Here is a 24,867-nt window from a genome sequence, read left to right as displayed (position 1 = left end):
AACAAGAAGAAGAAAATGAAGAAAGTAGACCTGCTGTGCAGCTGCTAACAAGAGGACAACACCAACTGACTTGGCCCCAGCCCTACAGGCCTGTTGATCCTTGAACCTGCGCCTGCTAAAACCCCGGCATCTCCAGCGGACAGCAACCTCAAAAACCCCGGAGGAACTGCCTGCCTTGCTCATCTAAAGACTGGGACTCCCATGAGCAGTGATTATGCTAAAAAAGCAACACCCCTGGTGCCAGCCAGGAAACGCGAATCCAGCACACTCTGCACCCACCGAGCCCAGCCTCTGTCTGAGTGAACAAAGACCACGAGGACGTCCCCCGGCGATTGTGACCTGAAATCCAGTGCCCAAGGACCCTCCTCGACACTCCGGATGACGCCTGCAGCCTCACAACAAGGGACCTCCCAACCGTGACCAGCTGAGGGGAAGATTTCCCAACGCCAAAAAGACACCCCTGCACCCGGCGCCCCACGGCCCCCTGTGCCCAACTCCTGGGTGCCTACCTATCCTCCAAGATCCCAACGTGCCTCTTGAAGTGGTGGTCGCACCTGAAGAATCTCCGTTACCGAGCCTGCAGCCTTTGTTCAACTTCCAGCTTCCCCATTGAATAACATTGGGCGCCCTAAGGCCCAAAAGCACCCTGCACCCAGCCACCTGAGTACCACTGGGAGTGCAGCATATATCCTACTCTACTTCCCCAGTGTAAGTGACTAGGAGCTCAGCTCCCACAGCCTTGTGGCCTGCCTGCTACCTGCCACCAAACAAAGGCCCCCTTATCCTCCTTAGGATAATATTGGGCCTACTCACTCTGCACCCGGCTGCCCCTGTGCCGCTGAGGGTGTACTTACCTGACCCTGGGGGACCCCTGAGTCTACTTCCAGAACCTTAACTCTGCCAGCCAAGTACTTACCCAAAGACCGATAACTTGATTTTCTCCATAGGGTAACATTGGCTGGTTTCACTTGGAAATTCTTCCAAGTGTCGAATTTTGCAACTTTGGAATATTCCTTAAAAATCGTCCCAACATCAAAAACGAAATTACTCACCTGTGATCAGGAGATATCCCAGTGTTGTATCTTTGAGCCCAGCACGGACCATAAAAAGTAATTATAACCGTGATTTACTGTTAACCCAATTTTCCCCCATAGGAATACATTGCCTGGTTTTTGCCAGAATTTCTTCTGATTTTTAAAACTTACAAATATTCCTTAAAAATCGCCTGTGTAACAAAAACAATTTCTTTCAACTGTTTACAGGAAATGCACCAGGGTTGATTCCAGGATCCAGCCCAGAGTAAGAAAAACCTTTGTAAAGGGATTTTATTGCATTTTCTTAAAACTTCCTATTGAGCTCAATGTTATTTTGCGTTTAACTTGTGTTGCATGTTGCAACAACTGTATCTATTGCATTTAAAAGTCAACTGCTATTTGAAAGTATTCAATTGCAACATCTCATTCTTAGAAAGTATTTATGGTACCTACTTGTGGTTCTAAAATAAATTAACTATATATTTTTATATACAAAACAATTGGCCTAGAGTTCAGTTCTTGAGTGTGTACAGCAAATGCTTTACACTGTCCTCTAATACTGCCTTACTGCTCATCCTAGCTATCACTTTAGATAATAAGGTTATATTCAACTTTAGCCTCTGCCAAACCTCTGGGGACTGTGGACTCTGTGCACACTGTACCTTACTTTGGTCCAGTATATACAGAGCCACTTTCTGACACCTTCCCAATCTTCCTCTAATCCTAACCCCTTCAAATAAGGCTCAGGATGCAACACATATTCCAAAGGCTCAACTGTCATCAGCCTCCGTGTCGCCGGGAATGAGAATGGGGCTGACACGGTTGGTGTGCATGGCGGTGGCGGGAGTCTCGCCGTCAGGGAAGGTCGAGGAGGTACAACAAGCGCCATGCCGGCTACAGATCCATGAGGAGCGGAAACCAATGGAACTCCTTCTGCTGAGCCCGCGGGGCCCAAACGCGCGCCCGCTGGGCCCGAAGGCACACCAGCGGGTCCGGCCGCCTAAATATGGCCCACATGACGTCATAAAATTCCTTTAACTAGGCGACGGTGGCTCCCGGAAAGGAAGGAAAATGCAGAGCCGACCCAGATACGTTCCGCAGAACGAGGCCTCGAACGTAGTGACTCCTCCATTGCGTCGGGTGATGGACGGGGTGGAGTTGAAGCACGCTTCCACTTCCTGTTTTTTTGTGATGCTTTTTACCTGACCACTTCAAGGACTTCGAATGAAAGGATGAAGACTTGGAGCCCCCAGTGCAGTGCTTGGACCATCCTCTTGGCTGAGACTGGGACCTCGGAGGAGATCTTCAAGGAAACTGACACCAGGATGCAAGCAGCTTTCGGCATTGCCCCCTCAAAGCTTTGGGAGTAATGGCACGGCAGTCAGAGCACAACCTTGGATTGTGGTCGCGCTCCAGGCACCAAAGACACAAGAGGTGGGGATCTGCGACCGACATGGTGTGGTGACAGGTGCTGCACAGTTTGAATCCAGAGGTCTTTTTGGACCTGATGGTAAAACCTACCCACAAATGAAAAACTGTCGACAAAAGTTGAAAATAGTCTGTCAAAAAATGACAGGGGGTTGCTCACTTCAACTGATCTGTGCTGGCTGGTGAAGAAAGAAAAGTACTGACGTTAGTATGCAGAGGAGGGGCCTATATAGACAAAGTGGACATTAGGATGATGGAGATGAAGACGTCACACAGAGTCGACCAATGCCACCTATCGTCTTGCCGAGATACTACTCAAGAAATGTTTTCCCGATCCAGTCTGACACCTGGGAAGTTCACAGGTAAGGAATCTGTGGCTAAATGTCTCTATCAAATATAAAAGGGACGGCTCCCAAGCATAAAACAAGAGAGCTCTGAATTAATAAATATATACTTTTTGAAAAGTATTATATAAAAAAACATATGTTTAATATTAGTGATGCATGTTTTAATGTACAAGAAACATAAGACATTACCTCTTTCCTGTTAGCAATATGATTGGCAGCATGGTTTAAATTTCCATCACAAGCCCTTAAACCAAGTCGAGCCTCTTGAGGTGAACATCCGAGCTGTAATAAACTGTTGACTTTTTCCGGATCTATGTAGAGCTCCTTATATAAACTGTTAGCCTATAAAAAAAGAAACAAAATTCTATATTTATCGCTATCTCCTGTTCTCCTAATCTGCAGGTGTGCTCATACTTCGAGTAAGTGTGCAAAGTCTAGACATTGACACAAGGTGGAAACACAGTTTCATTCAGCAACTACGACCACAACCTAAAATTTGATTAGGGACATTTGAAACAAAGCAGTGAGTACAAAAGTTTATATTAGAGAAAATGGCACTGTCACGCCTCCAACTTGCATCAAACAGCTAAAAGGGGATGAGAGAACTCGTCTTAACCACTGGCAATTGATCTGGACAATATTCCAACCCACATCTCACTGACCTCTGTACCACACTAAAGTGAGGCCCGCCTTATGCAAATCAGTACTGACCCTAACTCCTCGTGGGAATAGTCTATCCTACACTTTGGGGTGATGTCCCCTTCAGGAGGGAATGGGTGGAATGGTTTGGGATGTGGCCTTGAGAGACTACTGGTGGCTATGATTAATTTATGCATTAATTCTATCACCTTGATTATTGCAGTTTAAGCCCCAAGTGTGAAGGAAATGCCTAGGTGTGGGTCATTGAGACACAGAACTCAGGCTATACCTCAATAGAAAGGTTTAAATTGGTTGAAGAAAAACCAAAGGTGATGATGGATGGAGCGTTGACAATACAAACACTCACCCCCAGTCAACTGATCTGGGTTTAATCCATCACCGTTCTTTAGCTCACTCCGCCACCCCAGTTCAGACATGGCCATATGCAAATCAGTCTGACCCTGTGCCTCATGGGAACAGTCCAGCCCGAACTGCCAAGCCATGTCTTCCCTGGACCGGAATCAAGCTTCCCAGGACCGGTTTCTGGCATTACAGCCGTCTTCAGCTAGGCTTGCTTGACTCCAGTGGCAAAGTGAACAAGGGACTCACGTCTGAGCATACCCTGCCAACTTAGGGCGAACAAAGAAAAACCAAAGGTGATGATGGATGGAGCGTTGACAATACAAACACTCACCCCCAGTCAACTGATTTGGGTTTAATCCATCACCGTTCTTTAGCTCACTCCGACACCCCAGTTCAGACATGGCCATATGCAAATCAGTCTGACCCTGTGCCTCATGGGAACAGTCCAGCCCGAACTGCCAAGCCATGTCTTCCCTGGACCGGAATCAAGCTTCCCAGGACCGGTTTCTGGCATTACAGCCGTCTTCAGCCAGGCTTGCTTGACTCCAGTGGCAAAGTGAACAAGGGACTCACGTCTGAGCACGGTGATGGATTAAACCCAGATCAGTTGACTGGGGGTGAGTGTTTGTATTGTCAACGCTCCGTCCATCATCCCCTTTGGTTTTTCTTTGTTCGCCCTAAGTTGGCAGGGTATGCTCAGACGTGAGTCCCTTGCTCACTTTGCCACTGGATTCAAGCAAGCCCGGCTGAAGACGGCTGTAATGCCAGAAATCGGTCCTGGGAAGCTTGATTCCGGTCCAGGGAAGACATGGCTTGGCAGTTCGGGCTGGACTGTTCCCATGAGGCACAGGGTCAGACTGATTTGCATATGGCCATGTCTGAACTGGGGTGGCGGAGTGAGCTAAAGAACGGTGATGGATAAAACCCAGATCAGTTGACTGGGGGTGAGTGTTTGTATTGTCAACGCTCCGTCCATCATCCCCTTTGGTTTTTCCTTAAATTGGTTGAAATCAGTCTGGGTTGTTTGTGTTCCTGTCTAGAAGGGTCCTAACCTGGCAGTTCAGGCTGGACTGTTCCTATTGTAGATGTACTAAGACAGATTTGCATATGGTAGGTCTCTGCCTAGACCAGTATAGTGGCCAAAAACAGTGGAATGGAATGTGGTTTGAGCAATCACCAGTGGCTAAGATTATTCAATCATTCATTCCACCACTTCATTCCACCACCTTGTTGTTTGTTCCAGTTGATGCCCTAAGTAAAGCAGGCCTGCCAGTATACGGGTCCCGTAATCACTGTGTGACAGGACTCATGCCACACTTCACTCACAATGCCTGGAGAGACTGAAAATGTTCTTGGGCTGCTTGTGCTCCCATCTGTAGGTTTCCTGGGATGCAAGTTCAGCTGGAGCATTCCTACTTGAGCAGGCCAAATTACTTTTCAGTCACTTAACGTGCACTAGAGATGTATTTTGCAACTATGTTTGCTTTCCAGGAGATAGCGACATATGTCAACAATAAAGATCAAATGTATTGTCATTGTGCCTTTAAAATAGTAGTTCTCTTTCATTTAAAATTATCTCCATTGCACATGTCGGTTTATCATTATGTTCTGACCACAATCCAACTTTTGATATCAGTTCTGCAGTTTTTAAACATGAGAAAAGAGTAATTGACACAAAAAAAGATTAAGAGAATCTGGTGGAACAAAACATAGATCTATGGTAAGACTTTTTCAGTTTGGTGAGAGAATATTAGAACACACCGCCTTGATCCACTAAGTGTTCACCAGCCTAGCAATATTTGGCCAGCCTATAAGGGACACTTTCCCTACAGTTCCTTAATGGAAACCTACCAAGCTAGAGACAAACAAGAGTTGTCAAAGGAGGTCCCAGACAAAGGTTCCGAAGGAACCCAACACCCTTCCTAGAGGATGTTAGACATCCCATATGAAAATACCATGATCTTTGATCAACTTACAGGACATCCCGTGCAGCCTTAAGCTATCCACAGTATGCATCCTCTGCATTACGAGAAACCTTCTGCAACAGAGAAATCACAGAGTCATCAAGAGTGGGACAAGTCATACGCAAGCTACAATCACCTCCATGTTCCTCTCAGTCTCTGGGATTGTGAATTGCATTAGACTCCAAGATTTTATTCAAACTAATGTGTACATTTGTCATTGTATTTCTCATCACTAGACCCTAGATGCACTTCTAGCAAAAGAGGCTAAATTCCACAGTGAAGCAAACAAACACGAATTAAAGAGTTGATAGACCTGACATTAATGGGAGCTCACTGTGTACAGACAACACTCAGACTGAGAAACCTGTATGAGCACCTTTGTGACTTGTGTGCAGTGTTGGGCACTATTTGCACTGCACAATTGACTATTATCATCATGCCCATTAGCCACTACTCAACAAGGCCAAAGTAGACAAAAGAAGAGACTTTCTTAACCCTGCAAGAGTTTTACCAGATCAGACCTTTCTTTCTTAATTCAATGGCTCCTGTAGCCAGGTTGCTTCTAATCTCACTTCGGGATTCGGGTTCTCATGCAGCTCTGCTGGCAGCGTTACCTTAGAAACAAGCAAAAGCCTTTAAGCACCCTAGTCCTGGGATTACACAACACCTCATTCCAGGTCCTGCCCCCTCCTTCTTTGTCCTTGGGCTAAGTCGAGTCTTTGACAGTAACTATGTTAGTTTATCAATTACACCACAAAATTGTGTTAAAACTGTCATGGACAGCATATTTCCCGAAGAAATAAACTTTAAGTGCTCAGCAGACACAGTTAGCACTCAATACGAAACCCGCAAGGTGACACAGATGTGGTTGAGGGACTGATAACTAATTTGCGCATTAGCTAAGAGGTCATAGAGAATGGGAGAATTCTGCTGCTAGCATGTTCAGTCACTACACAGTGACATCTATTAAAGACTTTATATAGCAGCTTAACATTTCAGACCTAATCCTGATTGGCTGAGACAGTGGTTTATTTGGGAAGGGGCCGTCTGTCCAAATGGACTACAATATGCGGAAAGTGGAATGCATATAGGAGGGGAAGTGTGTGAACCTATTGTGGCAGCTACTAATTAAATTCTGTAACAAGAGGGCCCTTGATTCAGATGTTGTATTGTGGATAATGCAATTGATTATTGCCAGGTAACTGCAATGCCTCTTCTCTTTTCATGGATGTGACAGAGAAACAAAGCAGAAAGGGTAAAGGACAGACCCACTAGGAAGGCTGAAACAACCTTTGACAGAAAAGAGGCCCATGTGCTAAGTACCAATATTTCAGGAAAGAGGGCGGTCGGTGTACAAGGGTTGTTTTAATAGCGTTTGCAACCCATGGACATGGCACATAGAAGTGATTGTGATTAGAAAAAACAGCCTTGATGGTAGGGAGACATAGAGAGCAACCTCTCATAGGCTTGAATGGCAAACAGATTGGAGAGTTAGGATGAATCTACAGTCCCAATGAGGTATAATAAAGGGCTTTGGCAGAGGAAAGTGATTCAAACCTTTTAGGAACCTCATAACAGGAAACTTGTATAATCAAGGTTAGTCACGCAAACATAAAAATACAGAGAGGGCAGCAAGGCTTTATAGAGGGCTGACATAGCCTTTATCTCCTGGGTCAGTTGCCGAAAGATCCAAGGCCACAGTCAGCATTTTTAATTTGTCTTTTTAATTTGTCTTTCTGTAAAAGGGTATTCAGGGGCAAAAATCAAAAATTTGTCTGAACCCTCTGACCTTCCTGGGCAGCAGGAAGTAGCAGGAGTAAAACCTCTCACCCGTTTCCAAATCTGGTACTCTCTTGATGGCCCCCTTGTCTTACAGAAGTTGGATCATGGCATTATCTATTGAAACCGGAATAGTAATGGGTGGGATGCAAGGGAGGGATGATAAGCAGGGCTCGAAAAATCAAACAAATTGTACTAGTCCTGCAGGACTAGTACCTTAAAAAATTTCCTCGACCTAACTGCAACCTACTTGACCTCCGTCTGTGAAAGCGGAGCAAATGTGACAAGATTTAAAGGCATCTTTATTGCTCATTAACTTAGTGAACAATAAAAATGCTTTTAAATCTTGTTATCTTGTCACATTTGGTCCGTTTTCACAGACAGAGGACAAAAGTTGTTTTGTTTTCCTACTAGCCAGAAAGGGCGAGTAGGACCTAAAAACAGCTCGACCTTGTTAAATTTAGCTCGACTATGCGAGCGGTCGAGTGGAATTTTCAAGCCCTGATAAGAATGGCAGATGATATCCTTTATGAACAATATGTAGCACTCACCAATATGAAGTGATAGATATCCAGCTGGTTAACCTGGCTGTGTATAATCAAGCAAGGGGATATCGAAGCAGCTTAGAAGCCACTGCAGCAACCTCCATAACCACGTTCTTACGAACTGCAAAAAGTCTGTGTCTACCGCTGAACTGGTTGTGGGGGTTGTGACTGTTAATTGCCAAGACTCCTGCATATAGCCTCTGACTTTTCTGTATTACTAGTAGAACTGGCAGCCAGGTCAAAGTAAACCTAGGGAGCGGGCCGAAAAGCAACCAGCGTTGAAACGTTCTCGTGCCAAATTTGACTTTCCATCAGAGAGTCTGGTTCTTACGACCCTGGTCCCAAAAAGCCACTACCTACCAACAACATGTCCATCCCAACGATTATATCTAACCCCCTTAGGCAACAAAAGGATAACAACAGAGGCGCTGTCCCCAACAACCTCACTAATGTATCCCTCATTACGGAATCGTCCTCCAACCTTTGCACCCCTAGCCTTAAATGCATACTTCTCAACTGCAGATCGGCCCAAAGACATTCCACGGAGGTCGCCGACCTCATCATGTCCCTGGAACTGGACCTAGCCATTCTGTCTGAAACGTGGCTGTCTGATTCCTCTACACCTATACTGGATATCCTAGTCCCTCCCAACTACTGTATCATTAGACTTGACAGGGCCATAAAGACAGGCGGTGGAATTGCCTGCATCTACAGAAGCAACCTCTCAGTCTCCAAAGTGGCCATACCCTCTCTTACTTCCTGTGAATACCTGTGCCTCGATATCATCAGCGAAAGCAAACCGGTATGCTCACTACACATTATATACCACCCACCTGGGGACAATCTCTCCTTCGTCCAACAACTCATGGATACAATATCAGCCAACTCAGGACGGCAGCACACCCAAATTTTCCTTGGCGACTATAATCTCCACTGGAATGACAGCAGTGACACAGTGGTAAACAGCCTCAAAAGCTTTCTCAACGCACTTGATCTCAACCAAATATGCAATAACCCGACCCATAAGAGAGGTTCAACCCTTGACCTTATCATCTCCAAAGAGGGCGCTATTCAACTGGAGTCAATCCAACCTTGTGACTGGTCAGATCACTACATTGTCTCCTTCCTCATCAAGGAAAAAATCAGACTTAACTCAGTTCAACCCCCTAAGCACAAAGTGTGGAAAAGAGACTTGAAGAAACTCAATCCAAACTCCCTACCGCCTAACAGCTGCAATCGCCTACTTCCCCCTCCCGGCGTTTCAGACGTTCAACTTCTGACTGACTACTATCTCAATACTATGTCCACAATATTCAATGAGGCGGCGCCCATGCAACTGAAAAGAGTCTCGTCCAAGAAGACTTCCAACCCATGGTATGACGGTAGCCTCAATGAGGATAGACGGGCCATGCGAATGGCAGAGCGCACCTGGAGATCAGCCCCTTCTGCAGTGCACCTAAAAAGTCTAAAGATACAGAGAATTGCCTACTTCAGGAAAATAAAACGCTCAAAAAGAAACTTCTTCAGCCTCCAACTCGCCCAAGCTAAAAACCGTCCAAAAAAACTGTTTGAGTTAGTCAGAACACAATCCAAAGAGCAACCCCAGACACCCAGCTCCATGGGCGATACTCCTTCCTGCGAAGACTTCTCTGCCTTCTTTATCCAAAAAACTGAGAGAATAAGAAGCGATCTCCTCAATGACGCTATCCTGTACTCCAACCCCCGACACACAGCAGTGCCTCAACCAAAGAACAATGCTACTTGGTCAGCCTTTGACACCTACTCCGAAGAAGAAATTGGCAGACTGCTCAACACCTTGAAACCTTGCAATCACCTCTCTGACCCCCTTCCTGCTAACGCTGTAAAAGACTTTTCCCCTTGGCTTCTCCCACTCTGGTCAAAGATTATCAATAGCTCTCTTCAACAAGGATCCATCCCCAACGCCCTCAAAGTAGGGCAAGTCACTCCGCTACTGAAAAAACCAACAGCAGACCCCACTGATCTAAACAATTACCGCCCTATTACAAACATTCCCACTCTCGCTAAACTGTTGGAAAAATGCGTACAACTACAACTGACTAAACACATAGATAAGTTTGATCTCCTAAACGCTCATCAGTCAGGCTTCCGAGCAGGGCACAGTACCGAAACTGCCATGACTCACATAGTGGACGATGCCCTCCAAATCCTAGACCAAAACGATACCTGCCTCCTCATCCTTCTGGATCTCTCCTCAGCATTCGATACAGTTAAACATGAGAACTTACTCGAACTGTTAAACACAAGAATGGGCATATCTGGGACTGTTCTAAAGTGGTTCACCTCATTTCTACACAACCGGACACAAAGATTCAAAAGCAACAACCTGCTGTCCTCTCCGGTACCTGTATCGCTAGGCGTCCCTCAAGGATCCTCCCTCTCCCCAACACTGTTCAACCTAGTTGAGGAACCTCTCACTACGTTGCTACAGGCATCTAATGTGCACTTTCACATGTATGCCGACGACACCCAACTTTATCTCAAAATACAATCTCCCATGGACATCATGCTTCTGAACACCACGATCAGAAACACCCAATCCTGGCTTGCTGAGAATCACCTCAAACTCAATGCTCTGAAGACCGAGTTCCTCCTGATCTCACCTCCCGCTAAAATATCCACGGCTCAAACATGGCTTAAGCAATTAACGGCTCTAAATGTACAGCCCATCGTAGTAGACTCAGCAAAATCTTTAGGCATAACACTGGACACCAATCTCAACATGCAGCAGCACATCAGCAAGGCTACCAAAGGAGCGAACTTCCAAATCAATACCCTGAGAAAACTTAAACCCTTCCTTCCTGCCAAAGACTTCCAAACTGTAGTACAATCTATAGTCATCCCGCACATAGATTACGGTAGCACCGCCCTCTGCGGGCTCCCCCTAACTACAACGGCACCCCTAAGAGCGTCCCTTAACGCCGCAGCGAGACTCGTCACTGGCTCAAAAAAACACTCGCATATCTCCCCGGACTTTAAATCACTGAAATGGCTACCTTTTGAAGCCAGAATACAACTGAAAATCGCATGCATGACACACAAGGCTGTGCACCTGAATTCACCCGCTTATCTCACTCAAAAGCTGACAATTTCGGGTGGCTCCCGAACTACTAGAAGCACAAACAATCTTTTGCTGAAACCTCGAAGATTTCGGAAGGAAAAAACTTATAAACGCTCCTTTTCAGGAATGGCACCCAGGATCTGGAACTCACTCCCTCCGGAAACAAGGCTCATCTCCTCCGAAGCAATCTTTAAGAGGGAAGTTAAAGCGATCCTCATGGCAAAATACACATGATTTATTGCTCCGTATCACTCATGAATCTGCCCTGTAAGTCCTGCCCGACCCTGGTCTACTGTACCACCCGTGTTATCGAATTACTTAACTGTATACGCTCACTCTTTGTATTTTGTTATAATGTTTGATGCACCTGGTTGATTATGTATATTGTTATATTATTGACGCACCTGGTTGACTTTGCACACTTTACCCTCTCCATCTCAACGTTCCTTACTCCCCTAATACTCTCGCACCTGTGGGACTATACACCCTGCTCACACCTACCTCAACTGTGCCCACCTTTAAACTCTAAATATTCTAAACACGCTTAAGCAAGTATATGCTCCTTATTATTGCACTTTATACTATTGACGCAATTGTTTGTCTATACACTGTGTACCGACACTACCTCACCTGTGACCTACCTCATGTCCTTTGTCCCACCTATGTAACTAGCACCTTGTACCTAACTACCTCAGATATTACTCTGTATATACGCTTTATTACTTTGTATTTTTTATCCCCATGCCCTTGTAAAGCGCTCTGATATCTGCAAAGATCTTGTTCGCGCTATATAAAACTTTCAAAATAAATAAATAAAAATCAAAGGGTATGTCCATTAGAGATGTCTGAATGTCACTGGGAAAACCAGCAGAATGCCTGAGCAAAATACTGATGCCCATAGACATAGGCTGTTGTGTCAAGGATGGTCCTCAATATGTATTTGGAAAAATCTTGCTAGTCCTGAATTGTTTGGGAAAGGGTGGCTCTTAATTAGTCATGGACAGCTACAGAGATCTCGCTGGCCATGCCCCACAGGGTACATGTATAACAGCCCAGTAGACATAGACAGGAAAAACTGACAGAGGAAAATACTCTTTTGCAGAACTCGATAATGTTACTTGATGCCCTTTTTGGCACCACAGAAGGGAATATGTTTGGGTTGGCCTTCCTCATTGTTTATCACTAAACATTCCAGAGTCGGATGCTGGATGAAAAAACCTGGGTCACCAGGGGATGGACTGTTTCATCTAGCTGCTGGGCAACTGACAGGGGGAGTCTAACACAGCTCTGTCAAAGTAGCCATTAAGTGTCTGTTAGGGCATTGGTGAAAGGCAGCAAGAGCTCTGATGTGGCAGACCCAGGCTGTACAATTTGTGTCAGCAAGCTTGCTTTCTTTTCAATAGTAGATAGTAGTAAATCAAATACTTCTGCTGCCCTGCAGACAACCACGTTAAAAGAGGGAGACGCTATGGATCATCCAATCCGTGAGGTTGCATAGATTTCATTGCGTGATATAGTATAGTGTGGGCCATCGTTGGGTCTGGGTGTCTTGATCAGATCCGGAACTGGCATCTGTATGGTCAGGACCGGTGAGGCCTCGGTGGCTGGAGTGGAACTGATCACTGGAGATAGGAGGAAGCCAGTGCAGTCTGTCTGTGTAGTGTAAGGATCTGCCCGCAGACGCGTGACTGGTGGTTCTCGCGGCTACATGGGGCCAAAGGCACAATAGAGTGAGCCAGCATTGACTTGACAATGTAGATCATGGCCTATTTGAAGACCTCTATCTACTGTGGGAGTCGGGGTGTGCCTCGGCCAGCTGTGACTAACCCGCCTTGACTAACCATACTGGGACCAATGGACTTGGGTTAAGCTTACCAGAAGACATGGATTGCAACTGGGACTTGGCGCAGAAGTGGCCTCATGATTTGGAGCAACACCCCTATGATTGTTCTAAATGTGACTGCTTTTTGTGCTCCATGAGGTAGACTTTTGTTTCTAGCTCCATGATTGCCTTCAGGTGAGTCAGGAGCATTTGTCCCAGGACGCTGAATCATGACCAGAAACTAGACATCAAAGACAATCTGTGACCGACATCTCCTTCCTGCATTCGTAGCACGGTTTAAAGCCTGAAGGGGAATAGTGAGGAAAAGGGAAGGGGAGTAGTGAGGAACACTCTTCCCTTATGCACACAATACTGTATACATTGTTTTTTGTCATTGCTAGAACTGTCGAAATTGGGAGCAGAGCTCCGGATCTGCATCGAAGGGCCATCACTTCCGGGCCATCCAATACCTTCACAGAGTGGGACAACAGCATGTACTGGCGTGTGGGAGCAATTGCTGTTGAAACTCCGGATCCAGTCTGGCATCCTTGAATTTTCTGAAGTTGAGAAATCTGTGTTGAGAAATATCCATTACGACAAGTCAACTAACCTTTGAGAGTGATTCGGCAGACTGATTTCCTTTACCACTATGATACTGCACAATTCCTTGAAGTAGATGAAGTCTTAGAAATAACACCTTCTCACGTCCATAACTTCCCTGAAGAAATACAAAAAACATTTAAGCAATCAGACAGTTCTGGTTCTGCACTTTTCCCCCAAAAAATCTGTACAGTACACATTTCTTCAGCATTATTTAGCAGTCTCCCATTTCCAACAACTGCTAACATGACCGTGTCATACTAATGCCCCTTGGCAGTTAGAAAGTGAAAAAGAAAGAGTAGGGAAAATGACTGAAGAGAACAAGGAGTCCGTAGTAGGAGAAATAATGTAATGATAAAGAGGGCCCAGGTTTAAGGAAAATAAGCCACAACAGTAATGTCTGCAGTAAGTATGTTTGCAAGGCCTGTCTATCAACCTAACAGATTTAAACAGATGTACTACTGCAAAACAGATGTAGCTATTCAACTTGCGGTGGAATGTGCTAGTATTCCTTTATAGACACACTAGTTCGAGACACCTAGTAAGCATGACTTTATACACAGCACTATCCACCTGAAAATTGTCAGTTTCAAAACAATTCCCCTTTCTTGGATCAGCAAACACCACACATGGGGGTCTATCCTCATGGCATTCTTTATTTAGAAATGAATAAATACATAAGAGACTCTCCAGCATCGGTCCACTGAAACTGATCCTTTAGTCAACTTGTGAAGATAAACATGAAGGCTAAAACACTGAAACCACATGCTGAAATAACCCAGAACACTTTCCCCAATCAGTAACTAGAATTGCCTACCAATCTAACAAAGAACTACCATTTCTGTGAAGGTGTATGTCATCTCTTCAGTGAACACAAACCTATGTTTGTGTTTACTGAAGAGATGTGTGAAGTTTTTCATGCTGGTTGATAACAAGAAAAAAAAAACAGTATATGACGTCCTGCTACAAAAAATGTGGGCATTTCAGTTCTGTTCAACTGGTGGCTGTTCTAGTAAAGTATCTTTTGTCATATATCCCTTTCTTTTGCTATTGGCAAATGGGTGGCATCTAGGTATATTTTATGTGGTTTCCAGAAGGTCAGACCACTTTCTGTCCACATAGTTTCTTTCTTTGTTTTAAAAAAAGAGGACTTTGGTAAGGGTTTCTAGTTAAAACTCAATGTTCTTATTAAAAGATGATGATACACTATGCACGCCTTTCTAATTAACCAATGGCATATCCGGTTTCTGAAGCAGTAAGAAACAATGGACATTTTTTTTCAGCTGCCCAATTTACATTTTGTAGTTATCACTCTGATGTTATTGGGTTGCAATAGGTTCTCAGAGTTCTCACTCCTTGCCAGAAGTTGTTTTGTTTGCAGCTTCATCTCTTTCATGGATCTGTTGAGTTGACTGTTTAAAGAGTTTGGATGCACAAATGGGTAATGCAGTTGCTACCCTCTGCCATACATATATATTTTTAAAACTTTTATTTATGTTTCAAGCGTTAAGTGCAAACTAACAGTAAAGAGCATTATGGGTAATAGGATACATAACGTAATGACCTCGGCACACAATTTCAGCGTTAATACAACGATAGATACATTAGAGTAAACAGTTCAAGATGGGCATAACAGCTATAATGGTTGTCTAGACTACAAGATAGACATTTAAATACATCATATCAACCTGTCACAGGTAGTCCCATGCCATATTCAGCACAGATGCGTGGCCAGTCAACATTAAAGGAGAATTACAACATACAGGGACCATAACTATTTTATTAGGTGGTTACTCCCTTGGGTGTAATGGTGCCTCCAAATAGCCTCTTAGTGGATCACAGGTGTTTAAAGACCTGCACTGCTGCAGTTGTAACTTTGCAGAGCTACCAGTGGAGTCATCCCAAATCCATGCCATAGCTACCAGTGGAGTCATCCCAAATCCATGCCATAGCTACTCTTAGACTGGCCAGTAGTAGGAGCATGGCTGCAAGTATGCCGGTCGGTATGGTGACATCCTCCACATATCTCAGAAGTAGGAGTGAACACAATTGTACATCCTGCAACAAGCCGCTGACCCAGAGGGTGCAGAACCTACATTGGAACGCCTCTAAATGCTGCAGAACTCCACAGGATGATGAGAAGCAAGGTGAGAGCAATTGCACTTTGTAGCCATCTTGGTGCATGGCTGGCCATGCCTAGCCATACATTTAGAGATGTGCTGCTTCAATACTGAAGGGGTTTTATTGAATTCCAGAAGACAGTGTTTCGGATCACCTGTGGTGGTTGGTCATCCTGTGTTTTAGAATCTCTATGGGCATCCCCCAACTGGTTTGTGGGTCTTCTCACGCAGTGATTTCTAGGAATACTGGGGTACCAGAAGTAGGTCCTTTAAACTGATATTGCATTGTGCCCTTAGGTGTTGTGGAGACATATTCACAGAATATTGGTAGATAAGTACCAATCCTGACAATTCCTACTATGTAGAATCCAAACTGGTCTTATGACTGGGAGACAGACTGTTTGGCAGGGGTGGACCTTCATCAAGTTTTGGTAAATAGGGCGGCATTAGGACATGTCCTCTACCCTGACCAGTTTGCTATGTCTTCTACTAGATCCTCGATACACCAAGAATAGCACCCCCTGGGTAATGACCACAGACAGAACTGATTCATACCAATGCCAAGTGGGTACACAGCCCAGAGAACCAGAGAATGACCAGCACTACTTTCCCTCTTTCCCTCCCAAGTCCTTGAGGTGTAGCGATAACTGTGGTGAGACATGTGCAATCTCACCTGTGTGCCATGGTAGAGCGGTCACCCTTTAGTGTACTACACAGTACAGTGCGAGGCCACAAAATGAAGAGCGAAAGATGGGCGCTGTGGACTTTACCCTCTCATCTCACCCACTGATTCAGTGCATGTGTGCTGACACACATACACTTCCCCTCCATTTCCAATTATACTATTCCAAAGGGAAAACTAGACTATTAGCAATGGAGATGGCACGATGATTATTTTTTTTTAAATATGTTCGTACACAAGACTTTCCAAATGACTGTAGAAGTGTTAAGGGAAATAAGCGTGGATGATACTACAAATTGCTCAACTTACTTCGAAACATATGCAGAAGACAGCAGAAATTTTGGAGGGCAAAGAAAGAAGGAGGAAAAGAAACAAAGAAAGGATGAGAAAAAAATAACAAAAGTAAGGTGCTGGGGTTTAGCCACATTTGAATGAAGAGGCCAAAATTGCAGAACAATGAAGAAATATAGGGAGATCCGGAGAAATCCCATATATTTAAAACTTTAAGCTTGTAAAAACTACGTGCAAACTCTTAGTTGCCCCAAGAGAACCAGTGAGGTTCATAGAGTGAAAGGCTTTTGCAAACTATGCCATCAACCTGTTGCATTTGCCGGATGTCTAAGGAGTGAGGACCATATCCCTTTAAAGATATCCACATAGACTTGCACATAAAACTCTTTCACACTAAGCCATGCAGTATAGTTCAATCAGTCATTTGCCAAGTGTCTCAGTATGCAGACCTTTCCAACAGCCAGAAAGTGGCAATGCACCCTTGCAAGTGGGACTATGTCTGGCACATAAATTCTAATAAAAAGTGAAAACTTCACAAATAAGAGTGACCAATAGGCATAAACATAGCTAGACCATAATTGCATGCAGCCATGTCTTGTAATTACCAGACCTTTTTGGAATTGTCTTCTTTTTCATTGCCAAGACGCATCTTAATTTAAACACACTTGTGCTCTTGGCCAAGCTTGTCCCGGGCAGACCTGCTGGTCTCTGATGAAAAAAGTATCTGCTTGTACAAGCAGCAAAATAGTGATTTATTTAAAAAAGCAGGGTTATTGTCCGCTTGTGCACTTAGAACCTGAGCAATATCACCTGAAGCAAATGATGTTGAAGGTCCTGTAGAGTTATCTAGCTCCCTAGCATAAGCCAACTCTGCCTGTACAAGCCATTGCAGATGCAAGGATCTAAGGTGTCGGCACACTACTGTGGAACTCATACTATATTGTTTATTTCTGCCCTCCCCGGCTGAACTCTTTGCTGCAAAGTTTACAGGTCACGTACTTTGCAGACACCTTCTTGGCACCTGGCCTCATTTCAAAGAATTACCACACCAAGGATTCCTTCGGGGACTGTGGTGGAGCAGAAGCCCCTGGATGTTCATCTGAATCAGATGAAGGTATCTTTCTGTTCAAAGTGAAACAGGATAGGAGAGCAAGCCAAATATATGTTCTCTCACCAAAGTCCAATAGTGAAATAAAGCAAAATAGGATGGAATCATCTTCTTCTAAGTAAAGACATCCATATGAACCAATCAGATTCCTTTCTTAGGGTGCGTTTCCTCCTATAGACTTCTTGTAAGAAAAAATACTTCCTTTATATCTTCTGTAGAACAGTACACAATAATTCTATCTTAAACAACATGTCTAATGTTCCAATTTGTTCAAAATTGCAGTAAAACACTATCTTTAACTCAATTGTAAAAGCAGGATCTCTGCTAGTGGTTTATGAGAGCCAAACAGGAAGTACAGCACCCTCTGAGTCCACGAAGGGATTGTGCATGTGGATACTGCGAGTGCATCGCGAGAACCATCACCTTATCATAAAAAATAAATAATCAACCATCTTTTATTCACTACTGTATTTTAGATTAGCATTAAATAGCAATTTGAAACATTATAGAAGACAAAGAAATGTAGAACTTTACGATCTCATGAGAGTCCTGCAAGCATCTCGCGAGAGTAATCACACCTCAAAAAAAGATTGCTGGTCGGCCTCCTTGTAACGCGGCCACATTCTGAGCCGGGGTGTTGCCTGGTCCCCTGACTGCATTGCCTGGTTGCCGTGACGGCTGCAGAGGGAGTGAGTCCCGCGCTGGTGGTCGCATGGGCCTCGGCCGGGGCCTGAGGAGTGGGGCTTGCCCTGAGCATTGATGATCCCCAAGCCCCTTGATCTTCAATGGGGGAGCCGAGAATATCAGCGGCCTGATCGGGTCGCGGCGAGCTGCTGTGGAGCTACCGGGAGTGCGGGGGCGACCGGCTGGCGCCTTCTTGGAGTTAACTTTTGCCTCGGCTGCATCATACACGAAACCCTGGGGGTGCGGAGGGTCCCTGCTCCTCCCTGCGCCTCTCCTGTGTCAGCGCCCGGCCGGGGCGCATGAGTACCGCTGCATTGCTGGGAAAGTGGCCCGATGGCGGCCATCGCTTTTCCTCTCCTCGCTTCTCCCCCCCTCTGCGAGTTTGGGTTTGCCGGGTGATCGGCGTTCTTGTCGGGCCGGTGGGGGGGGGGGGGTTGGCTGCATTCCGGCCGCAGTGCAGAGGATCAGTGAATTATTTTGACCGGCTGTCGGCTGGACAGTATGGTGGACTTTGCTGGGGCGGCCTCTTGATGGGGGGGGGGGGCAGCTGGCGGGGAGCGCTGAGTGCATCTGCGGCCAAATCGGGTTGCAGTGATAGAGGTGCAGTGGGGAGTATCGCCAGGGTGGGCGGCCTGGTTGTGGTCAGCGCCCCCAAATCCATCGTTGGGGCTCGACACATTCTTTGCCTCCCCCCTCCGCCTGCTTCTCTTCAGGAGTGTGTTCTTTGGGGGGTTTGGCGGTCGTGTCGGGCTGCTGGGGGGTGGACCTCGTGTCTGAGGTGCCTCGGGAGAGTTCAGTTGGGCAGGCCAGAAGGGGGAGAGCCTGAAGGGAGGCCTGTCCCAGTCTGGGCATCGAGGGATTGAGACTCCGGCCTACTTCGTAACAGTGGTGCGTCCATTTATTGGGGCACTCTCGGCCGGGGTCAGCGGCAGTGATTGCGCCACTATGACCAGAGATGAGCCCGGCAGTGGCTCGACCAAACAGAGCACGATGGATAAATTCACGGGTCAGGGAACTCCAGCGGCGATGCCTGGGGTGGTCTCAGAATGCCGTGCCAGATAATGCAGCTCTCCTGGCCACTATTACCCAATCCAGAGACGCCCTAGAAGCCAAGATCGGGGCGGTCGGCTCCGATGTAATGCTCCGACGCCAGGATCTGAGGAATACTGTTGCCCGCATCACGGAGACGGAGAGACAAGGGTCTTGGGTGTGGAGGATGTGGTTGCCAAGCTGCAACAGAAGGTATCGTACCTTGAAACTACACAAGAGAACCTGGCTTCGAGGGTGGAGGATGCGGAGGGGAGAGAGCGGCGCAACAACCTGCGCTTTGTTGGCTTCCCGGAGGGATGCGAAAATGGGAACATAGTGCGGTTTCTTACGGACTGGCTCGAGGGCTGGCTCCCCCATGGGGAGATCTCGAATTGCTTTGTGGTGGAGCGTGCACACAGGACCCTGGTGCAGAAGCACCCTCCGGGAGCCCGCCCGAGGCCGGTTATCGCCAAGCTTCTCAATTCCCACAACAGGGACGTCATCCTGAAACAGGCCTGGCTCAAGGAGCCGTTGCTGTTCGGCAATCTGTGTAGTTTGATCTTTCTGGACAATACTAAACTAGTACAGCAATAGTGGCAAAAAATATTTCCTGCAGTTGGATCCCCACTATCGCAGGGTAGGGGAGGAGGCCAGGGACCGGGAGAGACTGCCCAGTGATTGGAGACATGTGGAGATAGTGGTATTTCACAAGCCCGGTAGACCGCCCGAGCACCATGCCTCGTATCGCCCTATTTCCCTCCTGAACGTTGAGGCCAAGGCGTTGGCTAATCATCTTCGACCCCATATAACCTCGCTCGTACATCCGGACCAGGCTGGGTTCATGCCCCAACACGTTACCCGCCACAATATTAGACGAGCACATGTAGCGGTCGCGACGGTCCAGGGACTGGAGGAACGGGCAGCGATTTTACTGGCAGACATGGACAGAACGTTCGATTCTTTGTGCTGGGTGTATCTATTTGCACTCCTACAGAGTCTAAACTTTGGGCCGCGCTTTCTGTCCTACCTGACCCTGTTATACACGGACTTGACAGCGTTGGTGCGAATTGCAACCTTCATTTCCTCTGCATTCTCTATTGGGAGGGGCACCAGGCAGGGGTGTCCGTTATCCCCATATCTTTTTGCTTTAGCAATGGAGCCCCTGGCTGCTTGGGTACAGATGGACGCTCAGGAGTCCGGTTTGGAGTGGGCACATGGATTGTCTGATCGCATCGCCCAATACGCCGATGATGTGCTGTTTTTCCTTACCAATCTAGATAGGACTGGCCACCGGCTGTTGCGTATTATGCAGATCTTTGGGGAAACCTCGGGTCTAAATATGAATCCTCGGAAGTCCACACTGTGGGTGTTGGGAGGTGGGGGCGGGCTTGGTTCCTGGGCTTTGTCGGTTCAGGTGGTGCATGGGGGTTTGAAATATCTGGGGGGGTGTCTGTCTGATTCTCGCACCATGGCATGGGAGAGAAACTTTGCACCGGTGTGGGAGTGAGTGTGTGAGGATATTAAGACCTGGTCGCACATGCCCCTGTCCAATTATGGCTGGTCAGCTATTTTTAGGATGGTGTTGCTCCCACGCCTACTGTATCAATTACAGAATCATCCCTATCCGATTCCCCCGCGGTGGTTCTGTCAGGTGAACTCTGCCTTGGGTCTGTTCCTCTGGGATGGTGGGGCGGATCGTGTGGCGATTGGGACTTGCTTTCTATCTACATATTGCGGGGGCTAGCAACTTCTGATATTTGGTCTTATTATGTTGCCTCACATCTACTTGTCTTGAATGAGTGGTGGTATGTGGACAGGGCGGAACTGGCTTACGCAGCGGATCAGTGCTGCATGGCCGACCAACCCCTACATACTATTCTTTACTCTGCCCCGTTGTGGCGCTCCCACCCGTCCACCACAAGGATTGTCTTTCAGATCTGGAGGCAAGCGCTACGTAGAATGGGCTGGTGGAACAGATTGACTAGGGAGACCCCACTATGGCATAATGGCCGTTTTCAGCAACTGGCGAGTCTTTCCGGGTTCCGTGTCTGGGACAGTATTAATATCCACTTTGGGGGACGTTATGCAGGGTCTGATTTTAAAGTCTTTTCAAGACATTCAGAAGGATTTTCAGATGCCGAAGACCCAATTTTTTAAATGTTTACAGTTCAGGCATGCTATTTTCCCCAGTTTGGAGGGTCTGGACTCGCTGCCGGAGTTCAGCCCGGTGTAAGCCAAGGTATTTATGGGGGACCTCCTGGATCATAAGATTTCTAAAATCTATCAGCCCTTGGTTACGCACGGTTCCCCTTCACTGCATCATCTAAGGGAGGCATGAGAGGAAGATGTGGGTCAGATGGAGGAGGAGAACTGGACAGAAGCTTCAGCTTCCCTGCGAGGGGCGGCGATTGCAATGAGACTGCGGCTTATTCAATTTAAATATCTTCATCAGGTTTATTATACCAGAGTCCGGCTCTGGAGGGCGGGCTTGGTGGCTTCCCCACTGTGTCTCCGTTGCAAACACAAGGAGGGGACCCTGCTGCATACTATATGGCATTGCACTGCGTTAGGACGATTCTGGAGAGGTGTTCTGGCCGGTCTTTCCGAGGTGCTGGGGTGGGATCTCCCTACTTCGCCGAAGTTAGTCCTCCTACATGTGATGGAAGGGATCGGGGCAATATTTACAAGCTTCATCTCATGCTCCTAGGTTTTAGCCTGGCAAAGAGGGTCATAACTAGAACCTGGAAAGCAGAAGTTGCTCCCTTTGTCTCAGCCTGGAAAAATAGTATGGACTTTTGTATGGGCTTGGAGATCCCTATATTTGAAGCCAGAGGGTGTCCCCGGAAGCACTATAAGTTCTGGAGGCGCTGGGCAGATTACCATGGCCTGGGGCCTGATCCGCCATGGGGGAAAGAAGCCAAGCCCCAGTGTGACCCCCGAGTGCCTTGTTGCGGGTCTCCCCCACTCTTTGCATTCCTTTTTGTGTTGTCCGCAATTCCTCGGCAGGAAATGGTGTTGTGGAAGATGGGCTCTTGTGTTGACCAATGGCAGTTCGAATTAGTGATATGTTGCTTCGGAATAAGGGAACGGTGCACTGGGGGGTGGGGAGGGTTGGTTGTATGGAAGGTTTGATTTTATTCGTATTGTCTTTCATATTCTCCGGTCTTTAAAATATGTACAATAGTCAAAGTCAATTTTTTTATTTTTCATGCGGCAATTGCTCTGGGGTTCAGAGATCTGCGTCATATGTGCTATTTTGACAAATAAAATCTGTTAGGAAAAAAAAATTGATGGTGACATATCTCAGAATCAGAGTTCAAATACCTGAGCAAATAAAACACTTTCTATTGCAAAATGTATCTGTTTAATTCTCACACACATTTTACAAAGATTTTGCAAACTATGAACCATATTCTGTTTTGTTACAATAAAAAAACATTATTTTACTAAAATAATGTCTCAACACAACATATATTATACAGTCATTCTATCATACATACACTCACAAAAAATTAATTTACTTAAAAAAAAAAGCCCTAGAATTTCACTGAAAAAGCGAAAGGTTGAAGTAACATTATAATTAGGTGAATTTCTCAGTGCAAGTGTTACAGTTTTAAACAAAAAATAATAATTCAGCAGTGATAGTTAGTAGCACTAACTATAAATTGCGACCCTGCTATGCACTGCTTATGACCTCACATATGGCATCACTCATGACCTGTTCTATGACATTTATGACATCACTCATGATATCTCAAATGACATCACTGATGACATCATCCAAGGTTCGTTTTGCCACATATAGCTGTATAAATTGCAATGGCGTTACACGTGGCAAAGTTCACATTAACGATCAACCACCGATTTATGGGATACCCTCATTGAGCACAGTGTTTAATCTGTATACGACTGTTCAGAGAAAGTCAAAAAGTGAATGCCAATTCTAAAACAAATTCCCTACTACGAACAGCTTTATATCTGTCTCAAACCACTGACATACACCAAAGCTAAAGAAATGAAATTGATATCAGTAGAGACCTGAGTACTGTAAACAGTTTGTACTGAGTTGAGAGAGTTCATTCTTATCACACTGTTTGCACACAGTGAAACTCTCATGAGAAATATAGCACAGTGTGTTCAAAAGAATCTACTAAGAACAGTGTACATTCTATGCCACAGTTGTAAAAAAAGACAAAAATTGCTAAAAAAAAAAATAACAAAGATCTGAAGGTGCTAAAGATCATACTACCTGCACCCTTCAACTGTGGTGAAAACGTCACAGATTACCCTCCTTGTGAAGCACACAAGCATGCGTACATAGGTTTGTACCTGGTGCACACACTCTTCCATGTTAAGTATAAATTATCATGGTGACAATTCTCTCAAATAACTCAAGGTTGCTTACAAAAGTTAGTATATTCTAGGTAGAATCTTTCTCCTGTTGGAAACTGTTTCTACAGAACCAAAACTTTGTGTGGAGCATAATGACTCCAAGACAACTGTTGCTTGCACAGAGAGTTACTCTTGAATGCAAACAATTATAACATGTTCAATACCTCTACACAGTTATAGTGCATTAGGAGCACACACATCCATTAGCTGCACTCAAGCTGTACACAATTACATAGCATTGATATGGTGGTTACTAACCACAATATAGACTGTAAAACAAACTTGCACACTCATTGGAAAATGTCATGAGTGAGGTCATCAGTGGTGTCATTTGAAATGTCATCAATGATGTCATAAATTAAGTCATAGAACATGTCATATGTGAGGTCATAAGCAGTGCATGGTGGGGCACAAGTTCTAGTTAGTACTACTAACTAGAACTGCTGAATGTTTTTTTTAAAGTTTAAAACGTTTTTTTCCCAAAGAATATACATACATATGTATAGGCACACACAAATTGTATATAGTTATAGTTGGGGGCCAAAGATTCAATGGAAAAAGCGTTTTTTGTTTTGCAGATAACTTAGGCCCAGCTTGACGAATCTTCAGAACATATGCTCAAAACTTCCCCTTTTTAGCTGCTGTGTTGAAAGTATCAGGGTGATCCGTCAAGCAGGGGGGGGGGGGGGGGGGGTTAGACGGGGGAATGTCCCAAAATGTGTTTTCCCCATGTTATGTCTTTGGGGATTTTTCATTTTTTGAACACGACAACAGTGCTGATCGGAATTACACCCTATTTGGCAGAAAGCTAGATGCTGGTCCAGAAAGTGTGCTTTTTGTGATTTGGTGTAAATCCGTTCAGTAGTTTTATAGATATTTAAGGTTAAAAATATACATACTGGGAACGTGAGTCCTTGCAGTGGACTTGCGGATCCTGCTA

General features: G+C 45.6%; 1 protein-coding gene across 2 annotated transcripts in view; it reads right to left on the bottom strand.

Annotated features, from left to right (window-relative positions):
• Positions 1–24,867, bottom strand: part of NUB1 (negative regulator of ubiquitin like proteins 1) — a 310,162-nt gene that overhangs the window by 127,135 nt on the left and 158,160 nt on the right. For both annotated transcript variants that reach the window (XM_078663212.1, XM_078663213.1), the window contains exons 10-11: positions 13,632–13,739; positions 2,999–3,151 (exon numbers count right to left, since the gene is read on the bottom strand). In XM_078663212.1, the coding sequence (XP_078519338.1) occupies positions 2,999–3,151; positions 13,632–13,739 (261 nt within the window). The remainder of the gene's footprint in view (positions 1–2,998; positions 3,152–13,631; positions 13,740–24,867) is intronic.

The sequence above is a fragment of the Lissotriton helveticus genome, chromosome 10 (genome assembly GCF_964261635.1).
Source record: "Lissotriton helveticus chromosome 10, aLisHel1.1, whole genome shotgun sequence".
NCBI lineage: Eukaryota > Metazoa > Chordata > Amphibia > Caudata > Salamandridae > Lissotriton > Lissotriton helveticus.
This window is presented reverse-complemented; position numbering and strand designations above follow the sequence as displayed.